General features: G+C 46.6%; 1 protein-coding gene, 1 long non-coding RNA gene and 1 pseudogene across 6 annotated transcripts; 1 reads left to right on the plus strand and 2 right to left on the minus strand.

Annotated features, from left to right (window-relative positions):
- Positions 1–422: 422 nt before the first annotated feature.
- On the minus strand, positions 423–14,806 carry LOC100935953 (ropporin-1B). Of its 5 annotated transcripts, XM_063721719.1 has the most exons (8): positions 14,517–14,806; positions 14,325–14,395; positions 12,833–12,863; positions 11,829–11,956; positions 8,305–8,422; positions 6,817–6,978; positions 1,436–1,611; positions 423–629 (listed from the first exon to the last, which is right to left on the minus strand). In XM_063721719.1, the coding sequence occupies exons 4-8, from the start codon at positions 11,942–11,944 to the stop codon at positions 563–565; spliced, it is 639 nt and encodes a 212-aa protein (XP_063577789.1). In that variant the 5' UTR covers positions 11,945–11,956; positions 12,833–12,863; positions 14,325–14,395; positions 14,517–14,806; the 3' UTR covers positions 423–562. The 5 variants fall into 5 exon arrangements, with proteins under 5 accessions (XP_063577789.1, XP_063577790.1, XP_024100593.3 ...); XM_063721720.1 differs by lacking the exon at positions 14,325–14,395 and having other exon boundaries at positions 14,517–14,719; XM_024244825.3 differs by lacking the exons at positions 12,833–12,863; positions 14,325–14,395 and having other exon boundaries at positions 14,517–14,803.
- LOC134760982 (uncharacterized) lies at positions 14,697–20,010 on the plus strand. The gene is made up of 3 exons (XR_010139130.1): positions 14,697–14,946; positions 15,028–15,083; positions 19,690–20,010. It is a non-coding gene; the product is annotated as an uncharacterized LOC134760982 (long non-coding RNA).
- A 3,429-nt stretch (positions 20,011–23,439) lies between these two features.
- On the minus strand, positions 23,440–25,373 carry LOC134760981 (uncharacterized; annotated as a pseudogene).
- Between the last annotated feature and the right edge of the window lie 1,448 nt (positions 25,374–26,821).

The raw sequence follows: 26,821 nt of genomic DNA on the forward strand, positions 1-26,821 counted from the left end.
CCATGTTTAGCAAAAAACAAAACAAAACATTTGCTGTTTGTCTGAAATTCAAATTTAACTGGGTGTCCTGTATTTTTTCTGGCAACCCTATTCCTGGCACATAGCTAACCTCAATAAATATTGATGAGAGGATGAATGAATGACTAGCACAGTACCAACAAATGGAGAAATAAACTGGTAAAAACTTCAATTGACCATATAAAAGACACTCATCTAAATTATGCCTAACAATCACAGAACAACAACACTGTGTCTGGTTAACATACTGCTTTTTAAAATCTGACAGTCTGGCTTTGATTGGAAATGCATTTTCTATCCGTGCTTTGTCACCCACTTTTACTCAGTGTCCACGTGGGAAGAATACTAATCTCCTGGTAATTAAGGTGTTTTGTTCCAACAACTTCACATCTTAATTCCGCACATTTCTGATCTCACATGTTTGTTTGTTTATTAGTGTGTACCAGTTGTACAAGAAACTTGATTTTGGGTGGTATATGGGTTTCAGTCATTCTGAAGTACAATCATCTCTGTATCTTCCTTTAAAATTGCCAAAATTGTGCTGTTACTCCAGCCAAACCATGGGGTTTTGGGTAAAGTCATTCACCGTGATTAAACCATCAGGACCAATTCTGTTTGGATAAAGGTATATCTGCAGTTAGTTAATTGACAGTTAATCTTAAGAAAGACATTATACAAACAACTCTCATTTCAAATTAATTCTGCTGTTGCTCGTTTTTCTCTTAACTTTGTTTTTCTGAGACAGGGTCTGGCTCCATCATCCAGGCTGGAGTAAGTGATGCAGTCTCGGCTCACTGCAACCTCCGCCTCCTGGGCTCAAGCCATTCTCCCAATTAACTGATACAGACACATACCACCACGCCCAGCTAATTTTTGTATTTTTAGTAAAGATGGGGTTTCACCATATTGCCCAGGCTGGTCTTGAACCCCTGAGCTCAAGCCATTCACCCACCCTAGGATTACAGGTGTGAGCCGCCATGACCGGCCCTCTTTTCCTCTTAACTCTTGACTCGCTGCTCCTCCTCTCATCCTCCTCTTCCACTTCTGTTTCACGGTCATAGCTAAGCATGAGTCAGAGTTACTGGAGGAGCTTATAAATACACAGATTCCTGGGCTCCACCCCTACAGTTTATGATTCCATAGGTCTAGGGTGTAGCCTGAGATTCTGCATTTCTAACATGTTCTCAGATGCTGCTGCCACTACTGCTAGCCTCAGTAGCACTCAAAGAATTATTGTCCTGTATCATTCTTTTCCTTCCTCTTCTCCTTCCCTTTCCCCTTTTGTCTCAGATCCATATTTCATGTCCTCACTTTTCTGTTCCCAGAGCAGTATAATACAATAATCTCACTCTGTCTTGGCCCCATAGATTTGTTTTCCTGGTATTCTTTCACCTCCAATTGGTAAAAGTTAACTTACACTTCCTGTTCAATGTAGTTTAGCATCCTGCTGACGTGTGATGCACAGATCTCCCCATCCACTTCGGCAATATACGTGTAGAGAAACTGGAAGGTGCTGAACGGGATCCGGGGCAACCCACCATTATGGTCACATGATAAGACCTCACACACTATCTTGAGAGTTTTGGTAATAGTCTATAAAAGTTACATAAAATGAGGAGAAAGTTACTCTTCCAGGAAATATTCCTGAGATCCATTTAAATACAAGAAAGAAAACAAAAATATTGCTCTTACAAAATGAAGTGGGAACAATTTAAGATTCTAGAAAGCTTGAAATTTTTACATTCAAATGTCACTAATTCATTCTAAAAAATATTAAGTATTGGGTATCTTTATTTTTCTTTCTTTGTTGGAAGACTACTCAAGGAATTAAATTTATAAATTCCTAAATACTTTAAGATATTTGTTACTTTAGTCCGAATAACCTCACTAAAGGAGGGAAGTTGATTTGCATTCTATATCATTAGAATTATTTCTTATTACCCTCCAATCTTATCTCTAAAGAGCTGAGATAAATGGTCTAGCCTATGTACTCCAGCAAGATACTATATACTCCAGCAAGACACAGTAGAGGAGAAGAAGGTAAGAGAAGGATAATTTCCCCAGGAAAATGGAGTCCCAGGAAGACACTGGAAAAATGGTCTTGAACATCAAGATAAACTTTCATCTAAAGCATCTGGGTCCATCTAAATAGAATCACCTAGTGCTTTATTTCATATTACATAATACTAACCCTTATATTGCTGGGGAAATATCGGTTGACAATGAGTGCCAGGAATTTTAACAGAAGGGTTACTACAGAAGCAAATCCTCCTTACAATGAAACTTGAACATTAAAGGAGCATGCTCAGAACTCATCTCACGTCTTTAAATAAACCCACCCTTTGAATAAATGTTACAAGCAAAAGAGTTGTGAAATGAAGGTCAACATACAGATCTTGGTGGTTTACTGAAACTGATGATGTACAGATCATCCTGACACACTCTTCCAGGGATCAGTGAAAGATCAGTCCTGAGTGGTGACTTAGGGTGAGTGAAAAAGCAGCTGCTGTGTCTTCCCACATGATTAGTAGAGGAGACTTGTCCTGCCTTAGCAGTTGATGTTTGCTGTTCTCCTCTCATCCTCTCCCAGAACAGAATGATTGCCTAGATGGGACTTCTCTAACTGTGGTGTGTGTTACCCAGGAGCGTAAGTCTATGTCAGGAGGTACTGAGGATGTGAATAAACTCGTCCTTGAGTGATAGTTTTACTTGATGGCAAGTAATTTAAACATAATTTGTAATAATTATTAATTTTAATTGAGTTAATATTTAAAATTTGTTTCTTTACATTTAATAAGCATTGTTATTTTATGAAACAGAATCTTCAATAAACCACACGATGTCAAAAAAAATTGAGTTTGAGGCAGGCCACCTTCCTTTCCTCTCCTCTGCCCCTGGGGGTCCTCTCATGGAAATCGTTGTGAAACACTGCATCTTCTACTCACTTTCACTTAATTCAGAGCAGGTGGGAGGGCAGGCATGGGGCTAACTAGTATATATGAGGCTGTCTGGGAGGATGGTAAGTCATGCATGTGAGATGAGGTCAGTGGGAGAATGCTTTGGGGTAGATTTGCAAGCACACTCTGAACTTTATAATTTCCACCCACAGCTCACCCGTTTCTGTAAAAAAACAAACAAGCAAACAAGAACAACCCTCTGCACCACTAATGCTTTGTTCTGTTGCCCTCTCCCATGGGGTGCTGGTATGGGCTGAATTGTTCCCCCTAAAATTCATATGTCGAAGTCTTAACCCCAGAACTGGAGAATGCAATTGTATTTGAACATATGACCTTTAAAAAGATAAGTTAAAATGAAGTCAGTAGGGTGTCTTTATAAGAAGAGAAGTTAGGACATAGAGAGAGCCACCAGACATGTAGGCACAGAGGGACACAGTTCGAGAAGCTGGCCATTTTTAAGCCAAGGAGAAACATCTCAGAAGAAAGCAATCCTGCTGACAGCTTGTTCCCAGCACTTCTGTCCTCCAGAACTGAGAGACAACAAATTTCTGTTGTTCAAGCCACCAAGTCATGGCAGCCCTAACAAACTAACATAGGGGCTTTCAACTCTAAACATCATCTTTTATTGTTTATTCAAACAATAAACCTTCAAATTCTATTGCCTCGTAAGATTTTTAAATATTTTTAAAGATTTGATAAATGGATGAGTGGATAAATAACTCTTTGTACTAGAGCTATTTGGTAAACTGACATAAATCTAAAGTAAACAGATCTTCATTCTCTTGCACAATATTTTTTTGGGGATCCACTTCACAGAGGTAGTCTTTAAACATCTTGCGAGCTTCATTTTCAAAGTCAGAGGTGAAAGCCTTGAAATGTGAATAATTTGCTAAAAAAAGTCATTCTTTCCAGTGAACATTATTTTCTACATACATGATCTCTTCCTTTTTTAATAATCAATTCAGTGGAACAGGAGGTGGCATAGGCCAGTCCAGAGGAAGGAATGCTGAAGGGAGGAGGAATACAGGTCTGCATGCCATCGCATTGTGAATAATGTGTATTAGACCCAGAGAGCTCAAGATGGAGTAAATGTACCTATTACCTACCAGAGTAAAAACTCCTGTTACTAGACTCTTCTACAAGGAACAAACTGGCTTTTCTAGGTGACACAGAGATCCTGTCTTGCCGTTGAATTCGCAAAGGAAAGAGAAATTCTGGGCTTGCCTCTAAGCCCAGAATTAATATGAATTAACTAGGATGCAAGGTCTCCACCAGATGTGACCCCTGACTTAGTCTCAGCTGTAAAAAAAATACCTTAGAATGGGTAATTTATAAACAACAGAAATTTATTGCTCACAGTTTTGGAGTCTGGGAAGTCCAAGACCAAGGTGCCAGCAGATTTGCTCTCTGGTGAGGGCCTGTTCCTCATGAATGATGCCTTCTATGTGTCCTCACTTGGTGGAGGGGGCAGCTTTTATAAGGGCACTAATCCCATTCATGAGGGCTCCACCCTCATGACCTAATCAACTCCCAGAGTCCCTACTTTTAAGGCCATCATCTTGGAAGTTGAGATTTCAATATATGAATTTTGGGAGAGCACAAACATTCACAACGCACCACTGACCAACCCCACATTTAAGATCCCAGAAACAGTCCAGCATGATAGAAATGAATATAAGGGTATTGATTACTGGATTCATAGGGCACCCCTTATTTACAGACTTAACCTCCAGGCTGACTTTACCTCTAGGGGTTCTTTGACATGGGGATGATGAGGAGCAAAGTCAGATGTGTCAAGGCATCTTAGAATTGGAGGAGCTCACTGTTATTCAGAGGTAGGCCTGAGGGTGTCTCAGAGGAAGCAGAGAAGCCTCAGAGGAAGCAGAGAAGTCTCAGAGGAAGCAGAGAAGTGGGGATAGAATCACAGGATGTCAGAGGTAGATGAATCTCATGGAACATTGAATCCCACCTCCTTGTTTTAGAAGGGAAGTGGAAAGATCCAATTCACCTCATGATTTCCCCTCTCTAGTTTGGGAGGCAGGTACATCAGAAGAAACTTAGCATCTACACGGTGGGCTAAGCAGAGGGACGGTTGGAATTTGACTTTCCAAAGTCACTCTTTGTTACTCTGAGGTATGGGGATAAGGGAAGGGCTCAGACACCTCACACACTGGTGAGGGGCTGTGAAGTAGGCCACCAGAGCCAGGGAGCAGATAGCACACCCTGGCAGACTCAAAGAGGCCCTCGACACCATTGAGAACGGAAATGAGCCAGTTGGGGAGGCATCATCAGCCTTTCACCAATCTGGGAGAGACGAAACCAAAAACTTAAGCTGCAAGCAGCTAGCGACCAGACAGACAGGGATTGCCATGGAGACCAGAGATGCCAGAGAAGACTGAGGGATGTGAGAAATGACTGCTCTGTGGTCCTAGAGTCCCCTCTTTCCATCTACATTCAACTGCCATCTTGGAGAAGACAGCATGGTGAGGAAAAACCTGAGATACTGGAAAATGTACCTTTAGGCTCTTTCAGTTACTGCCTCAGACTAAAATTTCAGGATTGGATTGAATTTATTTATTTTCTTATTTGACCCTTTGTGGGTGGGGTAGACAAAGAAGATCAGAATTAACTACAGATAAAATTTTAAAGGTACATTTTCCCCCAAAACATCTCCAAATGTGGTGTGAAAAAAATCTGTAAGCCTATAAAAATTTAATAAAATATGTTATTTTTTTATCTTCCCGTTTGTGATTTTCCCCAGTCCTGATTGACAACTCATAGGCCTCTGCTGCTTACTTTCTTTTCCTCCTCAGAGGATAGTGATTTATTCAGTAATAAATGCTATAAAGGACAATGAAGAAAAAAAGCCACAAATGTCCTCTTGTTTACTTCTCTTTAAAGCAATGATAAACATTGTAGGGGAACCTATAGGAAAAGTTGGACTACAATATTTCTGCTAAATTTTCTCAGAAACAAACCTGTCAAATATGCATTCCAAGCATATTTGAGAAGAACAAGATTATGTTTAGATATGCTGAATGATTCAGACTACCTTTTCATACCATTTGGTTTTGGCAGAGGCAATTATTTTCTCAATAATTTTCAAACTTGTATGTATCTCAGGGATTCTTTTTAAAAACCATGTTTTTGATTCATTTTAAGTTATTTTAACAATGTTTAACAATGTAAGTCCACATATAAGATACCCAAGCTTTAGATATCTATACATATAAACTGATTTCAGCATCTTTGGCTTCAAAACCATAAAATTGTTTTTCCAATATCAAACAAGTCAAATTTGGAAAAGGCATAAATCTCTATGAACATCCTGCATCCATGGAGATGTCGTGACTAAATTCAGAAATAGCCTCATCTCTCTTTTCTTTTGCTTTCTTATGTCTGAGTTTTGCATCCAATTCTGTTTATTACATAGTAGTATTCTATAAGATTGTACCCCTTTTAAAAAGTGTCTATTGATATATATTCTAGGTGTCTAGAAGTCTTTTTCTACAGTCGGCTCTTGGTTGTCTCTGGGAATATGAATGGAGGGAGCAGAGTGAAAATAAATCTGAGGGCAATATTCATAAATAATCCAAGAGCTACACTGTAGTCAACTCTCCCCAGAGCCTGACCACAGTGTTTCCCTCTCTCTTCCTCCCAACCCCTGCTACTGCCTGATGAGCACAGAAATGACCTTGCTTTAGAGAGGAGAAGGACAAGATGAGAAGAGGCATGTTTATCATCAGCCCTGGAGAGTTGCCCGCGTGTATAGATGCACTGCCCTTCCAGGCCCAGAGAGAGATTTCCCCTTCAGGAACAAAAAAGAGTCAAGGTAACTTACAACTCCCAGAGCGCTGCAAGCAAGGGCTAAAAACTTCAGCCACTCGATCTCCTCCGTGAAGCGACCCACATTCATCACACTATTAAACAGATCTGTTGGGAGATTCACCACTTTCCACATCTGGGCCAGCTCCTCTGCATGGATGATCAGTCTGCCAGCAACCTGCAGGGCAGGGGACAGACACAACACAGAGGATGTGGGAGAAGTTGAGACAAAGCCCAGAGAAACACCCTGCCCCCAGGCTAGGTCCACATCTCCCAGCACATGGCAAGGGGCGGGAGGGGGTGTTAGGAAGGTAAAGATGGCTCTGTGTGGCAGTTATCTTTGCAAATCCTAGTGAAGAGCATGCTGAAATATAATTTATTAATTGTTAAACTTTAGGTGTCAGAATTATGCAAAAGATATACATTTATATTACATTTTAATTTCTGGTGATGCTTTCATCTGCTATTGTATTCCTAAATTGTTTTATTCCTTATATGACAGATAGAACAGCCTGAAAACAAAACCAAGGGGTAGAGGGCTTACCTGAGACCACTAATTAGTGGTAAAATTAGAACAAGACATAGGTCTCTTTCTTCCAGATTGCACTGAGTTCTTAGCTCTAGACCTCAAGTGCATCCCTCATGCTTTCCCAGGAATGATATGGGATATGTGGCTGACCCACGGGGATTTGGTCTGGCTGCCTAATGTTGCTTGATCCCAGGTACTTTAGAGCTCTGTCTTGTTCACTGCACAAGGTACTTGGTGGATAAAAGGAGGGAAGGTGACTGGTTGTTGGCCACCAATGCAACAAGAGCACAGATGCCCCTGATGAAGTGCTCCAACACCTTTCCTGACCGTCTGATTCTAGTGAAATGCTAAGCCTCTGGGACCAAGGTAGTTAGCCAAGCCAGTCCTAAATCACCCCAAACCTCTCTGTCCTGGATCATAAAGCAGGGTATGGTGGTGCTCAACCATATTTCCTGGGAATTGGCCAAACCACAAACTTTCTCAAGCTGGACCCTCCTCATGCATTCATTCACCAGGCAGCTCCTAGGATGATGTGGCTGTGAAGAGGCTCACAGCCTCTCCCTAAAAGGTAAAAGCTATGTCTGGACCTGGGATAACTGGGGAGCTAAAATATGACCTTCCCCAAACTGTGATTGGCATCATATTATGGTCTTGATCAGTAAGGGAGACACTGTCGAGTGACTGAGGACCTGCACTTTTCTGGAGAGACGAGATGAGCATTGCATTGAGCCCCTGTACATTCTGCCAGCTTCAAGGAAATCTGGGATGACTCCACCAATGACTCAGCCTACAGTCAATTTCAAAATTATTCCCATTTCCCCAAGGGAAGATTTACTTTCAGTCCACGGTTTAGTGTATTTTAGGGTGGTGCTAAGTGGTCAGCTGACTGGCAGGAGAACAGAGGGCTTTTGTCTGTACCCACCCAGCCTCAACACTGTCCCTACATCCCCGTCGATGCTGCAGCAGGGCCCCTACCTGAGAATGCAGGATCTTTAACAGCTCAGGTGTTAGCTCTGCCCAGTTACACAAAGGGACTCGCTCAGACTGCTCTCTCACCAGAGGCATCTCTCCACGGGACAGGGCCTCAAAATAACTACAAGAAAAAAAGTCAGAGAGCAGGAGGAGCATCGTATACACCAGTGGCCTCTGACTGTTCTAGCAATCCTTCCCCCTTCTTCTGAGGGAAGGAGGTAGAGAAAGGAACCTTTCTTAAGTGGCTTCTATGTGTCATTGTGTTTAGTTCACTTACATATGGGAAAAGCCTGAATGTGTTACTCTCCACTTAGGGCATAGAGAATGCTTAGAGAATACAAAGCTTTGTTCTTCTCTAAGGATGAGGAAGAACCAAGACAAGTTTGGGTATGCAATTCCATGGAGCATATTGGGTTCAGGTTTCTTTTTCAGTCATCTCTGAATGTTTTATACACACAGATATATATTACATATGTATATATAATCTTGGGAAGAGAAGTTGGAAGAGAACTAAAAAGTAATGTACGTAAGAAAGGGGAAGGCAGCACAGGAATGGTGGCTAGGGCCTGTAATCTGGTGACTCCAGAGGCTGAGGCTGGAGGACCACTTGAGCCCAGGAGTTTGAGGCTGCAGTGAACTACAATTGTGCCACTACACTCCAGACTGGGTAACACAGTGAGACCCCCATCTCTGAAGAAACAAAAAAGGAGGGAAGGGGAGGAGATGTTAAGTGTCCTGGGGTGAATCAGGAAGGGTTTCTGGCCGCAGGTAGTGAGGCTTGGGGCTTCAAGAGGGAAGGGAGAGAGGCTTGGCAGGGCAGCCTGCGAGGCTCAGGAGAGAAGAGAAGCCAAAGAAGGTTTGAGACAATCTTAAGCTATATGGTGCCTGTGAAATAAAACTGTTTCTCCATCTTCCCTCAAAATTTTCAGTGAAATCTGCCTGCTCCTCAATGTTTTGTGGAGTGGACTTTGTTTTGGGGCATTGTGGAACAAGTACTGAGTTCTGTTTCAGGATTGGCATAAGATGAAAAGAGGCTGCCTACAGCAGGGAACGGACATGAGCCGCTGACATGTGGGTCACCAATGCAGCATGGCAGGGTCTGTCTCCATCAAAAGCCTGGTTATTGACGATCCATGAACCACAAATTTCTGTCCCTCCCTGCTTTTTTCCCTCCATTACTTCCTCCAAATCCAGGTAGTATGAAAATAATATAGAGGGAATTTTGTAAAAGCCCACTTTAGGGTCAAGCCATACAATGATGGGCTAATGATTGCCTGTCTGTGAGCCACATAGCAAGGCAGAGTGAAAGCTACATGGACTAAAGGAGTAACTGCCAGTCACCCCTTGGAGGTCATCAGCAGGAAGGGCAGAAGAAATACATTAAGGCCACCTTTAACAATGTGCATGAGAAATTTCTGCACACAGATCAGTGTTGGGGTGGGTGGGGCATGGGTGCAATATGACAATAGGAGCAGGGTGTGGCCTCAGGCTTTATAATCAGACTTGGGTGGTATAAATGGGACGGACAGAGACACACAGCACCTCATTCCACAGAAGTGCTGCCCAGGTAGAGTAACACTCAGCACCAACATCTCTGGACTTCTTGTGGAATTGGTTAGACAACACGGAAGCAAAGCTGTAATCATGGATTTCGTTCTTTGGGTTATTGAGCTTCATTTGCAAGTGATCAGGTCCATGGTTATACACATATATTGCAAATTTGAGTTGTAACACATGCCTACCAGAGGACAAATAAGCGTATGTCCTGCCAATACCTGGTAAGAGGTTTCTTCGTTGACAACACATATGTAGGGAAATTCTTACTTGCACTGGATTAAATACATATTTTTCTTTGAAATACTTTGTAGAGTTTTATTCTCTAAAATGCTACAGGTTTTAATAAGTCACATACAACCATCTGAGAGGTGCTTTTCATGTCTGGATAGAATGGAGGGGGCTCTTAGGTCATGCCCTCCTTTTTCATTGTGGTTAAACTACAAACTAAGTTTTCATGGATGTCTAAAAAAATTATAGCACGTGTTACAATACAAGAGCAAGCAGGCTACAATAGTGGAATTCCTTCTTCCATAAATGTCAGGGACAATACTAAGCAATGTCATTTTGCTTACTATAAAACAGCAGCACAAGAACAATCAAATGGGTTTGAAACTAACGTATAAGATAAAGTCTGTCTATCTGACTATGCCAAAATAAATTAGTCTTATGAAGCTAAAGTTCAATCTTAGAGGCAATATATAAAATTTAGAATGGAAAACTAAACAGAGCTCATTACTAGGCAAAGCAACCCCGATTTATGTTTCTTTTTATGAGCACCACTGGCCTATTTTCCTTCCAATTGTAAAAGCTGCATCCTAATCTAGTCCAGGAGCACAACACTGGCTCAGAGACTCCGAAAGTCCCCTCTTAGATGACATTTTATGTCTTCTCAAAGGTGTCCACACTCTTCCCACCATCTGCGCAGAACACCCACTCACAGCCTCAGGCTGAGGACATCTTCCCTTCCCCAACTCACTGGCTTTCTCTCAATGGCCTCTCTCACTCTCACTTTCCCACTGAAACCCTCCTAAGCAGGGAATCATCAAACAGTAAAAATGCCTGAAAATGGTCCGTGAGGTCTAGTTATCTTCCAACTCCTGTCTCAAGTCCTGGTTCCCCAGTTTCAAGCAGGCAAGTTTGTCCAAGGAGCAATTTCATAGCTGAGAGGTTTTCTGTGCAAAGCTACTTCAATGCAGGCCCGCAGCGATTGTTGTGTAAGCTCCATCTACTGAGCAGCCTCTGGAGGTCTCTCCTGAAAGAAGGCACCCGTGTTTGAGGCACACTGTTTTCAGCCATGCCTGAGGACCCCATCACTCTGCTTGGCCTTTCCCCAGAATGCAGTGTGTACTGTGTGGACATCTTTATGTTGGCAGAGCAAATCGGTTCAGAGAAACACCAAAGAAAATAACAATAATTTCCTCAAAGATACAAAGCCTCTTTGGTTGGGTCCGAGTAAGAGTTTTAACAGCAGGAGAGGAAGTGTCTCCTTAAAGGGGTGAACTAGCTGGACTGGTCCCACCCCAGCCACCCAGGGCTGTCGCTTCCCTCCCCCGGCTGCACTTCTGCCATCTAGTGGTGAGACAGGAGAACGAAGAAAGGCAGATTAAGCTTCGGAGATTCCCAGCCCTTCTTTCCACCGAGAGTGGGAAAAGGAGTGCAGGGAGGAGGTGGGTGTGCATAAGCTGGTGTGACACGGTCATCTAACTTGCTGCTTGCCCCAGGACACGGCCTATTGACCTAGCGTCCTACTGCTCAATCTGGCTCGCTTAGGGGAGGCATCCCATCCTTGCCCAGCTAGATTAGTATTTATATGTAGATTCTAAAGCATCAAAGCAATGCAAGAGCTAAAACAAAGACGATGCCAGTTAGTCCCGACCCCCTGTCTGCAGCCATGACAACCTTCGCGGTTTTCCAGGACCCTCTCTCCCCGCCCGTCCTCCAAGAGATGAAGGCGAGAAAGGAGCACATACTCGGCCCCCCACTGGATGAGGTCCTGCGGCTGCGCCCGAATGGCGGCTTTGGCAAACTCCTTCAGCATTTTCGGCAGCTCCGGCGGGACGCATGTTGGCTTATCTGTCTGAGCCATTGATCGGTTGACCTATTCTCAGGAGAAAAAATACATAAGATGAAAACTTGGACTCTAAAGATGAGAGCAATCCTGGACAGGAGGTCACCCAGCCTCTGTTTGACACTCAATTTTGGGGACTCCGCAAGACAAATGCATTCTATTGTTACACAACGGCAAGGTTAGAAAGCCGTTATAACCCCTACTTTTTGTTGTAAATAGTTATATCCTTTACATAAAAATTACACAGTCCTTGTTTATTTAAAAAGGGGAAGTCAACAAAAAATTCCCTAATGATATCACCCCAAAATATTGGATGTCTCCTTCCAGAATTTTTCAGTATAAATATATGTTTGTAAAATTAAAAAATAAGATTATACAAAACAGCTTATTTACTCAAAAGTATATCATGAACATCTTTGCATGTCATCCAGCTGTTATTAGCTAGGTAAGAATTGTAGCAAAATTTACTCTGAACCCTCTATGAATTAACATTAGGTTATTTCCATATAAAAATAGTCATTAAACAGCCATTTCATGAGCATCTCTCTTTATAGCTGCATGTTTTTTCAACTCTAATTGTCAGGCGGAAAACTTGTACATTTTCTCTCAAAAAGTTCCAGGACAAATTGAAACAAAACATGAAAATCCATAAAGTGTATACAATTCCATCCACAAATAAACAACAGATCAAAAGATTTTTGTCTGCTTTTAGTAGAGAAAGGGACAGACTAGATATGCTAAAACGCTGTCCCTCTTCAAAACACCTAGAGGCAAGACAAATCTCAGTATAAGCCTTTCACATTGCCTTGCTGGGCTTGCAGTGAAGTGAGAGAAATCTTCCAGTGGCAAATCAGGTGAGTAAAGCGGAACCCGCAGTGCTGGGCAAATGAAGAAACTAGGGCTCACCTGGGCAAATGTAGATGGCAGGAACTTGAAGCTTTGAGATAAATGGCCAGGCAGGGTGGGTAGAGACCAAGGATTGGGCTCACAAAAGGCAAATGTCTGGACTAAAGGACTCCCCTTCTGACCTAAACTTGAGACCCGCCCAGGGACTACACCCTCAGCCTGAAAAGGTGTGGCTGAAAATATCCGCCTACAGGCAGGGGTAAGCAACAAAGAAACCTGTCTCCATTGCTGCTTCTAGTCAGGAGAGAAACAGTCCCCCAGGAGTTTGTAGCCACAGACTAGTTCTAAGTTTTCAATTTATACCAACACCAGCATGGCTCGGAAATCCCAAGACAAGAAACTAAAGTGGTCTTAGGTTGGTGGGACTTCATGACCTTTTACTTTATTTATATTCTTTTATTTGGAGGAAAAGGATGATAAAATAATGATTAATTTTAGACTTTGCAAAGTATTAGAAAAGTTTTAACAGTAATATAATCACTAAATCTGTACAGAGGAAAAAAGGAATTTTTTTAAAAACACAAAAAAGCAAACAAAACATGCCTCCCAATGTGAAATGGCAGCCCAACATATACCTGCCAAGTGCTGAAGAATGTAGGTCTTAAAATAGACTATATAGTCTTGTTTCTGGAATCTCTCACTTGGTTTTATCGGTATGGGCTAAACAGGGCTTCCGTTTCATAAATGAAAGTCTCCATTACATGAATGAAAGGCTCCAGGCCAGAATCTCAGAGGGTTTCTATGAGCAGCTTGGAACCAAGCACAGACAACTGCACATCCCTGTTTGGGTTTGGAATTGGAGGTGGTGAGTTTGGGATGTGGTTACTCTTGTTTGGAATGCATTCTCCTCCTCTTAACAAGTTAATTCTTCCTTTGGAGGTCTGCTCAGCCTTCCCTGATTACCCTGTCAGTTCCATTGTACATACCCTTTCAGAGCATCACTTACCTATCGTTGGTATGATTCTTTGAGTAACATGTGCCTCCCCCAGCAAACTCCACGGCAGGACTGGTCAGTTTTTGCTCACCATACCATCCCAATGCCTAGCCCAGTGCCTGGAACTTAGTGTTCAATAGATACTAGTAAAAATGAACGCGTGATAGCAGTCTATGAAGTGCTAGGTATAAAATAATGCGTGATAGGAGCCTACGAAGTGCTAGGTATAAAATAATGTGTGACAGGAGTCTATGAAGTGCTAGGTATAAAATAATGCGTGATAGGAGTCTATGAAGTGCTAGGTATAACATAATGCATGATAGGAGTCTATGAAGTGCTAGGTATAAAATAATGCGTGATAGGAGTCTATGAAGTGCTAGGTATGCCCATTGGTCCACATGACAATTCCCCAAAGGTATTTTTATATCCCTGTTGCTGATGAAAAAGCAGAGGTGTGGCTCCTCCGTGGAGGGCTCTAATTCCAGACTCTTGAGTCTCACAACCACTGTCCTCCGGGTAAGAAACCGTATAATAGTATTCTGGGTACAAAATACGCACACAAATTGGCCAGAAAGCCTTAATCCCCCACAGTCACATTCTCTTGAAGATCTCCTTGCCTTCCCCTTGCCCTGTGAACAAGGAGAGGCTCAGAATCCAGGGGGCGTCCGGCAGGGCTCCTCCCTCAGACCAGCGCAGCCCTCGGGGCGCTCAGAGCCCTGCCCTCCCTCCACTTCCCCTCGGGGTGGCTACCTCAGGCTCGCTCCCAAACCGGCTGTCTGGCTTCAGGCGACACCTGGCGCCTGGCCTCAGGCGAGAGGTGTGGGGAGAGATCCAGTGCTTCCCACCCTTCTTCTCAAGAAGGAGAGCAGTAGAACGTAGGTGGCTGGCGGGGGCCGGGGGGAGAGGCGGGGACAGCAGCGGCCAGGGGTGACAGCAGCGGCGGGGCACGACCGCCGTTAGCGTTAGACGTTAGCGCTCCGCGTTCGCCTGGCAAACCCTGCGCGGGTTCAGCTGCCAGGTCACCCGGGGTAGCGCCAGGCCCGACGTCACAGAGCCGCCCCGCCTCTCCTGAAGCGGCGGGTTCCCAGGGTCCTGCTAGGGCGCTGCTGGGGGAAGCTGAAAGCTGTTTTGGGCTTTGCTGGTGGTGGAAGGACCAGACGGCCTGGAGGGTTAAGGATAGGTCTGGGGGCGTTAGGAAACCCGGGCTGGGGGCGCTGGGGGTGGGGCGGAATGTGTAGCCATTGACCGTGCGCTTTTGTAGGTGAGAGAGCGGAAGTGGAGCTTAACTTGATCTTTGGGCTTGTGGAAAGTGGACAGGTGAGAAGTCCTCGGGAATCATAGTAACAACACTTCTTACAATGCGTTTTTTGGTGCCAGGAATTGTTCTAAGTGCATTACACACATGAACTCATTTCATCCTTACTGTCACCCCATGAGGCAAGTACTGTTGTTATCCCCGTTTTTATAGATGAGGGAACTGAGCAGAGAGGTTAAACTTGTCCAAGATGACAGTCAGCAAGTGACAGAGTCAGGATTTGAACCTGGGTTGTGTGGTCCCAGATCCCTCACTCTTGACCTTATAATGCTAAGAAAGGGGGATGGAGTGGATAGGAACAGAGCCTGAGATGCCTGGGGACAACAGGGAAAGACAGAAAATATTTACCGGCTAGAATGTGGTCACTGTGCCAGGGCACTTTTACAAACATGATGACATCAAAGTTTCACAGTAAACTCTGAAGGTAGATATTACCTTCATTTCAGAAAACAGGCTCAAGGCTTCGAGTAATTTTGCCTGTGATCGAACAGCTGGCAGTAGGGCCCAGGGCCCAACTTGACTCCAGGTCTTCTGATTTCAAGACTGTTGTTTTTGTTTTGTTTTGCTTTGCTTTGCTTTGTTTTGAGACAGAGTCTCACTCTGTTGCCCAGGCTGGAGTGCAATGGGGTAATCATGACTCACTGCAGCCTTAATCTCCTAGGTCTAAGCAATCCTCCCACCTCAGCCTCCCAAGTAGCTGAGACTACAGGTGTGTGCCACCATACCAGGCTAATTTTTATATTTTTATAAACGGGGTTTTGCCATGTTGCCCAGGCTGGTCTTGAACCCCTGGGCTCAAGTGATCCACCCCCCTTGGTCACCCAAAGCACTGGGATTACAGGTGTGAGCCACTGCACCTGGCCTCAAGACTGTTCTTTTTAAGCACCCAAGGAGGCAAGAAAAGCTCCATCTTTCTCTGCTACACCCCGTGTCACTTTACACCCTTTTGAAAACTGCCCATTGCATCATGTAATCCTTCAGTCCATTTATACTACAGTGTATATTAGTCTAAATAGATTAGTTCACCCAGGGTCTTCAGAGCTTTCTCTGGTTGTGAGATGAAAGCTTTTCTCTCTCCTTAAAGCAATTTTAAGTATCAGTGAACAGGTGGGGGAACTAGATTTTTGGCATATGCATGCAGAAAGCTTTTCACAGCCTGTCGTCATCCATTTGTAAAGAGGCCACTCTGCTGGCATTTGTCAAAATCCTGCAGGTCCTTGCACACCTGGAGAATCCTGGATGGTCTGGGGATGGCCACTCCCCACAGGGCAAGATCTGGGGATGAAAGAAACCTAGTCACTAGCTATCACCTACCTTTCTGAGGCCTCTGTGGAGGGGCTACCAGGTGTTGGTACAGGCACCTGACCAACAGAGTATGCCTTAGGATGAGAGGGAGAGGCTGGAGGTGCATCTTCCAGGATAACAAGAATGCTCTGGCCACTGGGGTCTGTTCTGTTGTATGCACATGAGATGAAGGTGTGCCAATCTCTTCCTGCTTTCATGCTGAGTAAATAATACTGATAGGAATGAATAATAATGATCTTTGTGCAGAAGAGGTTTTTCAGACAAAGCACTAACAGCTGGAGATGGAAGATGAAATAAAATAGAATTTTAGAGTAGCAGGTTAAACACAAGGGAGGAATTTCATAGCACTGTCTGACTGAGGTGGTTTGATGTCTGTCTGTAGGAGGCCAGGTTGAGAGGCATAGGTTAGATTATCCTTGATCTATCAGTCAATAAATAACAGGATACAATAAATAACAGGATACAGTCAAGAGAATATAATTTTACAGGGAAATGATAATAACACAATTCAGGAAAGTTGCTTTCTTCTAAAACAGAGGTAAGAGTAGAGAGGGAGGAGCACATAGATGTTACTGGTAGTGGTCTAGCTCTTGGGGTGGATGGTGGGTTCATGGGTGTTTATTATGTTTCAGTAAAAAAATCTGTCTTAAACATTACAATAAAAACTTTTATTACATAAAATCTTTTATCAAGTAGGTTACATTGTTTTCTGCTATTTTCTTGTACAAATGAATATCCTTTCTCATCATTTCCCTTGTTCTACTAGATAATTCCCATCAATATACAAACATGCTCTAATTTCTCCCATCATTTTCCTCTTCAGCTTTCACCCATTTCTCCGCTTCCCTTTATTGCCAAGTTCTTTAAAGAGTTGCCCATACCTGCCACCACTAATTTCTCTCTTCCAAATCTCTTTTTAATCTACTTGAACCAGGCTTTCATCCCCATCACTCCACTGAAATGACTTGTGTCAAGTTCCCCGGTGACATGCTGTTAAATCCAACATCATCTCTCAGCCTCGGCTCAACCTATCAGCAGCATTTGACCCTGCTGGTCACTTTCACATGATTGAAACACTTTCTTTCCTTGGATTCCGGGACATCACACTCTTGGTTTTTCTCCTTCCTCATTGGCTGTTCTTTTGCTTGTTCTTCCTCCTCTCCCTGACACTTTAATCTTGGAGTGCCCCAGGATTTACACTTGGACTTCTCTATCTACATGCACTCTCTTTTTTATCTCACCCAGTTTCATGTTTTGGATATTACATTTATGTCTTCAGCCCTAATCCTTCCCTAAACACCACAGTAGAACATCCAACTGTTTACTCTGCACCACTGGATGTCTAATAGGCTTCTCAGACTTAATACACCCCAACTATACTCCAAGATTCCTCTCCAAACCAGCTCCTCCAAGCTTCCTCATAGCAGAATATAGCAACTGTAAATTCTAGTTTCTCAGGCTAAAAACCTTGGCATTATCCTTGGCTGCTTTTTCTCTCACACCTTAAATCCAATCAGAGCAAATGCTATTGGCTGTATCTCCAAAAGTCATTCAGAATTGGAGCACTTCTCTCCACTTCCATCACCTTGGTCCAAGCAAACCTCATCTCTTACCTGGACCACTACAGTGGCTTCCTAACCCATCTCCCTGTTTCTGCCCTTCCCTTCCGATGGTCTGCTCTCATCACAGGTGCCCAATCAAATTACTGAAAACCTAAGGCTGATCATGTCATTCCTCTGTTTAGAACCCTCAGTGGCTCCCACCTTGTGCAAGTAAAAGTCAAGTAACCCACAGGCCCTTAAACTCTCTGAACCCATCATTTTCTCTTTTCTCCTTCCTCACTTCCCTCCAGTCATGCTGGCCATCTTATTATCCCTCAGAAAGGCCAGACCCTCTCCTGCCTCAAGACTTAGGCACTTGCATTTCGTCTGCCTGGAACATGATTTCCTCAGGTATCCACAGGGTTCATTCCTTAGCACCTTTGGTTTTGTATCCAGATGTGACCTTTTAAGGGAGTCTTATCTGACTCTTTTAAGTTGAACACCAATATCCCTTCCAACTCCTCCCTTGCTTTACAATCATTACACACTATTTTTACATTTTTGTTTTATTGATTTCTCTATGTTTTTTCACTGGAGTGCATGGGATTCTGTTTGTTTTAGTCACTGCTGTATTTCGGGAGCCTAGAACAGAACTGTGCACATAATGGGCACCATAAATATTTGTTTACTGAATTAAATTCTCCTTTTTTTCTCTCCTTCCACCTTGCTTCCCCTTCCTTCCTTCTTCTAAGCGGCCCTTCTGAAAAAATGATACTTCAGTGTCCATTCAGCTTTGCATGTTCAGTATCTTAGGGACTAAAGTTCTATTTGGCCAAGTAACCATAGGTCTGGCACCAGAGAGTGGGAATCCTGACGGTCTTCTCTACCATCTCAGCCTTATAATAAATATCAACTGTCTCATACTAGCTATGAGCTCCGAAAATCAGTTCTCCCTATCCTGTGTGGCTTATATTGTGGCTCACTTTCCCCAGATCTTAAGTGTGCCATTTCATAGGAGGAAATGAGAGTGACCCTGTCCCACCTGCTGCTTGGATCATGGTGAGGATGGGGCTGAGTAGTGATGATGGGTACACCATACTCGGGACCTTGGCTCAGGTTCAGCACAATTCTGTGATTTAGCTGTGGGTGTGATTGTTAGACTCCCTGTGGAGCCAATCTACCCTGTGTATATAAACTCCTTTCACATATACATTTGTTTTCTTTTGCTGCATTGCAAATTACCACATACTTAGCAGCTTAAAACAACAGATTTATGATCTCGGTTTCCACAGGGCAGGAGTCTGGGTAGATTAGCTGGGTCCTCTGCTAAGTCTGCTGAGGGTCTTGCCCAGCTAAAATCCAAGTGTTGGCTAGGGCTGTGCTCTCATATGAGCCTTAGGGTCCCCTTCCACATTTATTGGTTGTTGACAAAATTCAGTTCCTTGGGGATATAGGACTGAAGTCCCTGTTTTCTTGCTGGATTTTGGCCAGGGATTGCTCTCAGCTCCTAGAAGCCACTTTCACGTCACAGTTCCATGGCCCCAGAATAGCAGTTTATTGATGTTTGCTTTCTTCCAGGCCAGCAGAGGCATCTGTTGTTGTTTCTTTTGTCTGTTTTTTAAGGCTCACCTGATGATGATTAGGTCAGATCCACCCTTTTGACTAACTCAAAGTCAACTGATTAGGGACCTTAATTATATCTGAAAGTTCTCTTTTGCCACATAATATTAATTACAGGAATGATATCTCCTCATATTCACAGGTCTCACCCACACTTACAGTGATGATGAGATTATACAGGGCATGTGCCCCAGTCGGTGGAAATGTTGGAGGCCATCTTAGAATCCTGCCTACCACAATATGCCCCTTTGTGAGAGAAAATGATGAGAAGGTTTGTCATCTCTCTTCAGAGTTGGAATCATTGAGACGACAAGCACAGCTACTCATTGTGGTTCTGGATCCCCTCCTCTTCCTGCTATCTCTGTGTGTAGTCTTTTTCCAGAACGGAGAAGAGCAACACCTATAACCATTCAGTTATGAGAAACAAACCACAAAATTCCACATAAATGAAAATGTCTACCTAATCAAAGTCTACTTCTTTAAGGACTTGAGTGATTGAGGGGAAAAAAGGAGAATTTTACCACTGGGAGTTGGGGTGAATTGTGTGGACAAGGTTCCTCCCTTCTTGACACCTGTGTCTTCTGTGGCTGCCCTGATTCTCCTCAGGACTGCCCTAGCCTCTATGGCACCTTTGCATACATTAGAAGGGGGCAGACATAGCCCCTTGGGCATATGGCCTGACAAGTAGGGTAGGAGCTGAACTTCAGCCCACTCTCACCCCTCAGAAAACTGCCTGGTTTTCCCGCCCCCAGAGCCTTCTATTTCTATCCCACATTATTCATCTTCTAAATTCCACAACACTCCTTGCTGCCCACCATCACCAAAAACAACAACAACAACAAAAACAACAAAAAACTTCAGTAACTTCAGTACTTAGTTTTCTATATTCCCTTCATGAGAACTACTGTCCTCCTATGGATACAAGTTTGCCAGCTAGTTCTCTGTGTGGCTGACTCAAATCTACACCTAAAATCTCAACCTCCCTGCTCAACTCAATCCCTTGTCCAAATGTCCTGGACCTCATTCAAACAAGTTCACAAAGGGCACATCATCTTCCCCAAGGCCAGCCTCGACATTCATAGTGCTGTCAGTGGAGACATCCTCCTCCCTCTTATCCCACTACAAACCTAAGAATCACCCTTAGCCACTCCCCTCTGCCTCTCCTCACACAGCCCATATGCTTCTCACCTATAGGCACCATGCCTTTGTCCATTTCTTGCCGGTCTCACTGCTCCACATTGATCTAGGCCCTTAGCATCTTACATTTGACCCTGTGTTTCAATGGTTTTCTGATCATGGTCTCCTCCGTTTCCTCTCCCAGTGGTTCTCAACTTGGAGGTAGTTTTGCATTTGTAGGGTACATTTGGCAATATGTGATGACATTTTTGCTTATCACAACTGGGAGTGGGCTGCTGTTAGCATATAGAGGGTAGGGGCCAGGGCTGCTGCTAAACATCCTACAAAGGAGAGGACAGTCCCCCAAACAAAAATTATCCTACCCCAAATGTCAGTTGTGCTGGGATAAAGAAACTCTGACCTATGTCAATTCCTCTAAGTTTCCTGAATGTTAAGAAAATGCACTGTGCGCATATGGCCTCCTCACTGGAAAAAAATTATTTCCCATTTCCTATATGCACATGTCTACTTCTGCTTAAGATGATCTCCCCCTTCCTTTTCTATGCCAATATATCTTCCCTTTCTCTTAAAGCCTTGCTGGATAGCGAGCCCTCCAGCCTGTGTGCTGGGCTAGCCTCCATTTGTCCCGCTAGGTCCACTCTGTAGTCCTCTCTAACCTGGTGTCTGCACCAGAATTGTATCTCCTGGGTTTCCTTGCTCTCTAGTAGCTGGATTTGGCCTATTGGAGGTATCAGCAGGTGATCAGACATTGGGTATTTATTTCCCACCTCCCAAACTGAGCTTCTTGCCTTGCCTCCATAGCCTCAGCTACTGTAAAGCACCCCATTTTCCATGGAACCAGTTCTCATTGGCTCCAATAACATCATTTCCTCCCTTGCCCTTTCAGGTCTAGGGGTGGTAACAGCTTCCCACAATTGCTAGTCCCTAAGTTCACCACTGTGATTGATTCACTCAACTCTGCCCATTCTTCAGTAAATATTTCCTTAGTTAAACTCTCTGGAGTATGCCATCTGCTTCCTGCTGGATCCTCAATGATGCTCAGTCACTTGAGGATTTTCCCTTCTCTTGGCTCTCATACAAAACTTACAGTTGGGACCACTCCTCTGTCATTCAGCATGTGTGCCTTGATATTGCTGTGATCCACTTACATCCAGTATTTTCATGGTTTCTAACCATGTTGCAAACTCCTGTGGGTCAGGGCTATTTAATACAACATTTCCACTCCCTTCACATAGTGTTGTGCTCAATCAATGTTTACCAATGAAAATTATAATATTATGCTGCATGAGGGACTCTAAGTAAAACTGGGGATTTCTCTACTGGCTTCCTTCCTTGAAACCTGTATTCCCTCCCTTCAAAGACCTTGCTGCATTACGCTATGCCTCATCTGCAGGGAGCAAATATTCTATGTGCTCCCTATGTCTAAAGCCTGCTGCTGCATCAAACATGTGCTTCATAAATGCCTTTCTGTCCCACGATTCACTTCAATGAGTTTTTATTTAAATATTTAATGATGTAATAAGTGGTGTAAGTACCTCCTTAGGGAATCTTGGTAAAGTACAGGGATGTAATCAAATGGTTTGCAAATTGTACTTATTTATTTATAACTCTAATTTTTTTGTTATAAAAAATAGTGCCATGGCACTTTTTATTTTCTTTAATCACAAAAATAACCCCTGTGCTTCTGGGATGGAGGCCCCATGTGAGCACCAGAGGAAGGGGCCTGGGTGAGCAGAGAGTGAAGGGGCCCAGGGCCCAGAGCAGATGCTGCACCAGAGCCTGGCCAGGACCCAGGAGGGCCTGAGGGAGTGGGGTCCTCATGAGCAAGTGCTGGGGGCTGCAGGTCAGCAGCTGCCTGGCCTGGAAGCCAGGGACACCCACTTCCTGACACGTGCGGTGGCCCAGCTGGGTGAGATCAGGCCTGCACGGTCAGGACCTCTAGTCACGACGCAGGGGTTCAGGTGGCCAAAGCTGCTCTCTGGAGGGCCTCTGGCTGCAGCCCACCCAGTTCCCCTGAGGTCTGGAGAAAGTCAGAGCACCCCCACAAAACACCCCCTCCCTTTTGGGCCAGTGGCATGCCTCGGACTCCAGAAGACTTGAGTGGGGCTCCCTCCAGACCAGGGCCTGAGGGGGTGGCAACCCCTGACCACAGATGGGGGGCGTGGAAGGAGCGGGGATGGGCCCAGGGACAGCTTTGTAGTATGAGGTCTGCCCGACTGCATGTAGGTCAACAGCCAGACAGGATGCTGCAGGGGACTGTGGGGAAGCCAGGAGAAGGCGCTGCCCATCCTGCAGGCTCCCCCTCGCCTGGAGACCCTGCGGGCAACCCTTCAGTGTGTGCCCACGGGGGTGGTGGAGGCAGAGTCCTGAGAGTAATGTGGGAGCCTCCGGGCCCCCTGCAGCTCCTGACCCACCAGATGGGCCTGTGTTCCCCCTGTAGCTTGGGGGCCCTGGAGGTGGACACCAGTACCACCTGACTGCCAGAGGGAGGGGCTGGACTGAAACCCACACCTTCACCATTCACCACTGGGCGATTCTGCCTGAGGGCAGGAATTGCATCTTGGCCAAAGGGGTGGGGCCTGTGAAGAGCAAGGCCTGCAGCAACCACCCCCACAGATCCTTCATGCCCAGCACACCACTCACTCTCACACCCACTCTCGCACGCAAGCACGCACTCACAGGGTGCACACACCATGCTCACGCACTCTACAAAGGTGGCACAGCTGGGACAATCGTGCACGGAGACTCAGAGATGCAAGGACAGTACTGGCAATTTAGAGGCACAGAAAGACGCTGAGGGGCACCCAGCAAGCTCCCGGCCCTCAGGGGCTGTGTTCCCTTCCCAGGGCATGCACACCACAGGCAGCATACGCAGGTGGGGGCACTGTGACACGAGTGGGAGGGGGCATGGTGGGGTGGCAGGAAGATGCCGGGTTCATCTCTCCTCCTGGCGTGGCGGGCCTCTGCCTGATCACTGCACTGCAGGGACTCCCGCCTCAGGCTGAGCCTCAATTTCCAACGGCAAACAGCCCGGCTCTGTCTGGAAAAGGCCTCGAGCTAGTCCGGCAAAGCATCTCTGGCCCGAAGGATGAGGCGGCCTTGGCCCTCGAGGCCCTGCCAAGGTGCAGCTCATACTGGGGTGGCCTGGAAAACGCATCCGGGAAGAGGCCCGCAGGCAACACGCTCCAGGGCTCACAGATGGGGCCTGACGGGCCACCCCAGGGGCACAGGATCGGGTTCGCCGTGACCTCAGGGGCCAGCAGGGATGGCCCAGGACCAGGAGTGAGAGCCGGGGCTGAAGGGGCCGGCACCAGATCCAACAGGGACTGCAGTGGCTGGCACAGGGGCCCCAGAAGAGGCCGGCAGGGTGGGCCTGGGTACCCCAGGAGCGAAGGGCGATCGGGAATGGGGAGCAACGGCTGGGGTTTGCAGGGTTTGTTGGGGCCCATGAGTGGCCGCAGGGGCTGGCAGGGCTGCTCCAGGCCCATGAGCCGCTGCTTGGGTGGGCAGGGCTGCTCCAGGCCCATGAGCGGCCGCTTCTGCTGCCTTGACTGTCCCGGGCCCAGGAGTGAAGGCGTGAGTGGGCCCTGCAGCTCTGGGGCTTCCACTAACCACTGGGGCTACCTGATGCGCAGCAGCGACCGCCAGGGGCGGCTGGGCTGGCTCAGCAGGGACCTTCGGGGCTGGCCGTACTGATGTGGAGCTAGGAAGGCCCACCGGGGGCAGCAGCATTGTCCTGGGAGGAAACTGGCAGGCCGTCGGCGTGGTCAGAGGGTGTAGAGTGGCCATGGGGGCTGGTACCCCTGGCACCGGGATAGCAGTGACTACAGGGGCCGGCTGCGCTGTCCTGAGGAGGCCCTACCAGGCTGGCCACAGTGACACGGGCTGGCCCACGGCCACAGGGGCCGGCAGCGGCGCCACAGGGTCAGGAGGGACTGCAGGCGCCTGCAGCGGTGCCTTGGGGCCAGGAGGAACCGCAGGCGCCAGCAGTAGAGGCAGGGGTCCAGAAGGGACCGTGGGGTCAGGAGGGACCTGGGAGTGCCCAATGCAGCCGGCAGGGCTGAGCCAGGAGTGACTGTTGGGGCTGGCAGAGCTGATCTGGGCCTGGAAGGAGCCGCTGGGGCCGGCAGGGCCGACTGGGGCCCAGAAGTGACCGCCGGGGCTGGCAAGGCTGTTTCAGGCCCAGAAGTGACCCCGGGGCCAGCTGCGCTGACCCAGGAGTGGCCGCTGGGAGGGCTGGCAGGGCTGCTAGGAGTAGGGCTGGGAGGGACCCCTGGGGCTGGCCGGGCTGGCTGGGCTGGAGCTGTTGCTGGCGCTGGGCCGGGCCCTTCTGGTCCCAGTGGCTGGCTGGGAGCGGTCCCCCTTCTGGGGAGCACACCTGCTTGGAGGGCTGCAGCGGGACCTTCCTCGCCCCATGGCAGGCGGGCTCGAGGTCCTGCCCGGGTCTGCCTGCCTCCAGGGGCCGCCTGGTCTCACCCGGCTCCGCAGGGAGGCAGATTTCCGACTTCCGGGGTTCTTGATGAGGCGACGTTCCCATTTCTCCTTCCGCTCCTGTGACTCCAGGGCCATATCCTTCTCAGGGCCTCCAGGGTGCTGAAGCTGGCTATGGCGAAGCCGTCCATGACCTCCTCCTTCTGCGAGTTCAACTTCCGGCCGTCGCGGCGCTGGGTGGGTGGGGGGCGCGCGGCGCGGGGCGCGGGGGCAGCGCCTCGGGGGCGCGCCGCGGAGGCCCGCGTTCTCCTTGCCTGGGCTGGGCTGGGACTCGTTGCCTGATGGGGCTGTGAGCGCGGGCGTGGCGGGTGGCCTCCATGCGCAGGCTCGGGGGGGCGGGGGGGGAACCTTGGCCTCCGTGGCAGTGCGTGCGCCCTGTCGGGCCGGTGACCTTGACGCTCGGCGCCTGGCTCGCGGCAGCCGGGCTCCCTCGGCTACGCGGCGCGGCGGGGCTTGGGCCCTGGGCGGAGGCAGGCGGCGGCCCCCACGCCGGCCGGGCACGCGGGGTGCGGGGCACGGCTCACCCCGGACCTGCGCAACCTGGGATCGCGGCTGGGCGTATCAGCGGGGGCGGGCCCGGCGTTCAGCGGCCCCCGGCCGCCTCCCGCCCCGCCGCGGGGGCGCGCCCCATGCGCGCTGGCGCAGTGTTCTGGCCTAGCGGGAGGCGGGCTGCTGGGCTTCTGGGCGCCTGGCTCATGATTCTAATTTTAAAAGGACCAGGGTTATGAAAGGGATGTTCACATTTCACAGAAATATTATCCTAAGGAATGAGGGACAATTTTTGCTAGGAAAAGGGGCCAATGCCCTATCATTTCATAGAGTTATTGCATCTTATCCATCAGTATTGTAACGGTTTTTGTGGGAGCAATTTAAAAGCTTTTTCTATTTTTGCAATCTGTCCATCTGACAAAGGGCTAATATCCAGAATCTACAAAGAACTTAAACAAATTTAGAAGAAAAAAACAACCCCATCAAAAAGTGGGAGGATATGAACAGACACTTTCAAAAGAAGACATTTATGCAGCCAACAAACATGAAAAAAAGCTCGTCATCACTGGTCATTAGAGAAATGCAAATAAAAACCACAATGAGATACCATCTCACACTAGTTAGAATGGTGATCATTAAAAAGTCAGGAAACAACAGATGCTGGAGAGGATGTGGAGAAATAGGAATGCTTTTACACTGTTGGTGGGAGTGTAAATTAGTTCAATCATTGTGGAAGACAGGATGGCGATTCCTCAAGGACCTAGAACTAGAAATGCCATTTGACCCAGCAATCCCATTACTGGGTATATACCCAAAGGATTATAAATCATTCTACTATAAAGACACATGCACATGTATGTTTACTGCAGCACTGTTCACAATAGCAAAGACTTAGAACCAACCCAAATGCCCATCAATGATAGACTGGTAAAGAAAATGTGGCACATATACTTCATGTAATACTATGCAGCCATAAAAAAGGATGAGTTCATGTCCTTTGCAGGGACGTGGATGAAGCTGGAAACCATCATTCTCAGCAAACTGTCACAAGAACAGAAAACCAATCATAAGTGGGAGATGAACAATGAGAATGGACACAGGGAGGGGAACATCACACACCGGGGCCTGTTGAGGGGTGGGGAGCTAGGGGAGGGATA

Source organism: Pongo abelii, chromosome 2 (genome assembly GCF_028885655.2).
Source record: "Pongo abelii isolate AG06213 chromosome 2, NHGRI_mPonAbe1-v2.0_pri, whole genome shotgun sequence".
Taxonomy (NCBI): Eukaryota; Metazoa; Chordata; class Mammalia; order Primates; family Hominidae; genus Pongo; species Pongo abelii.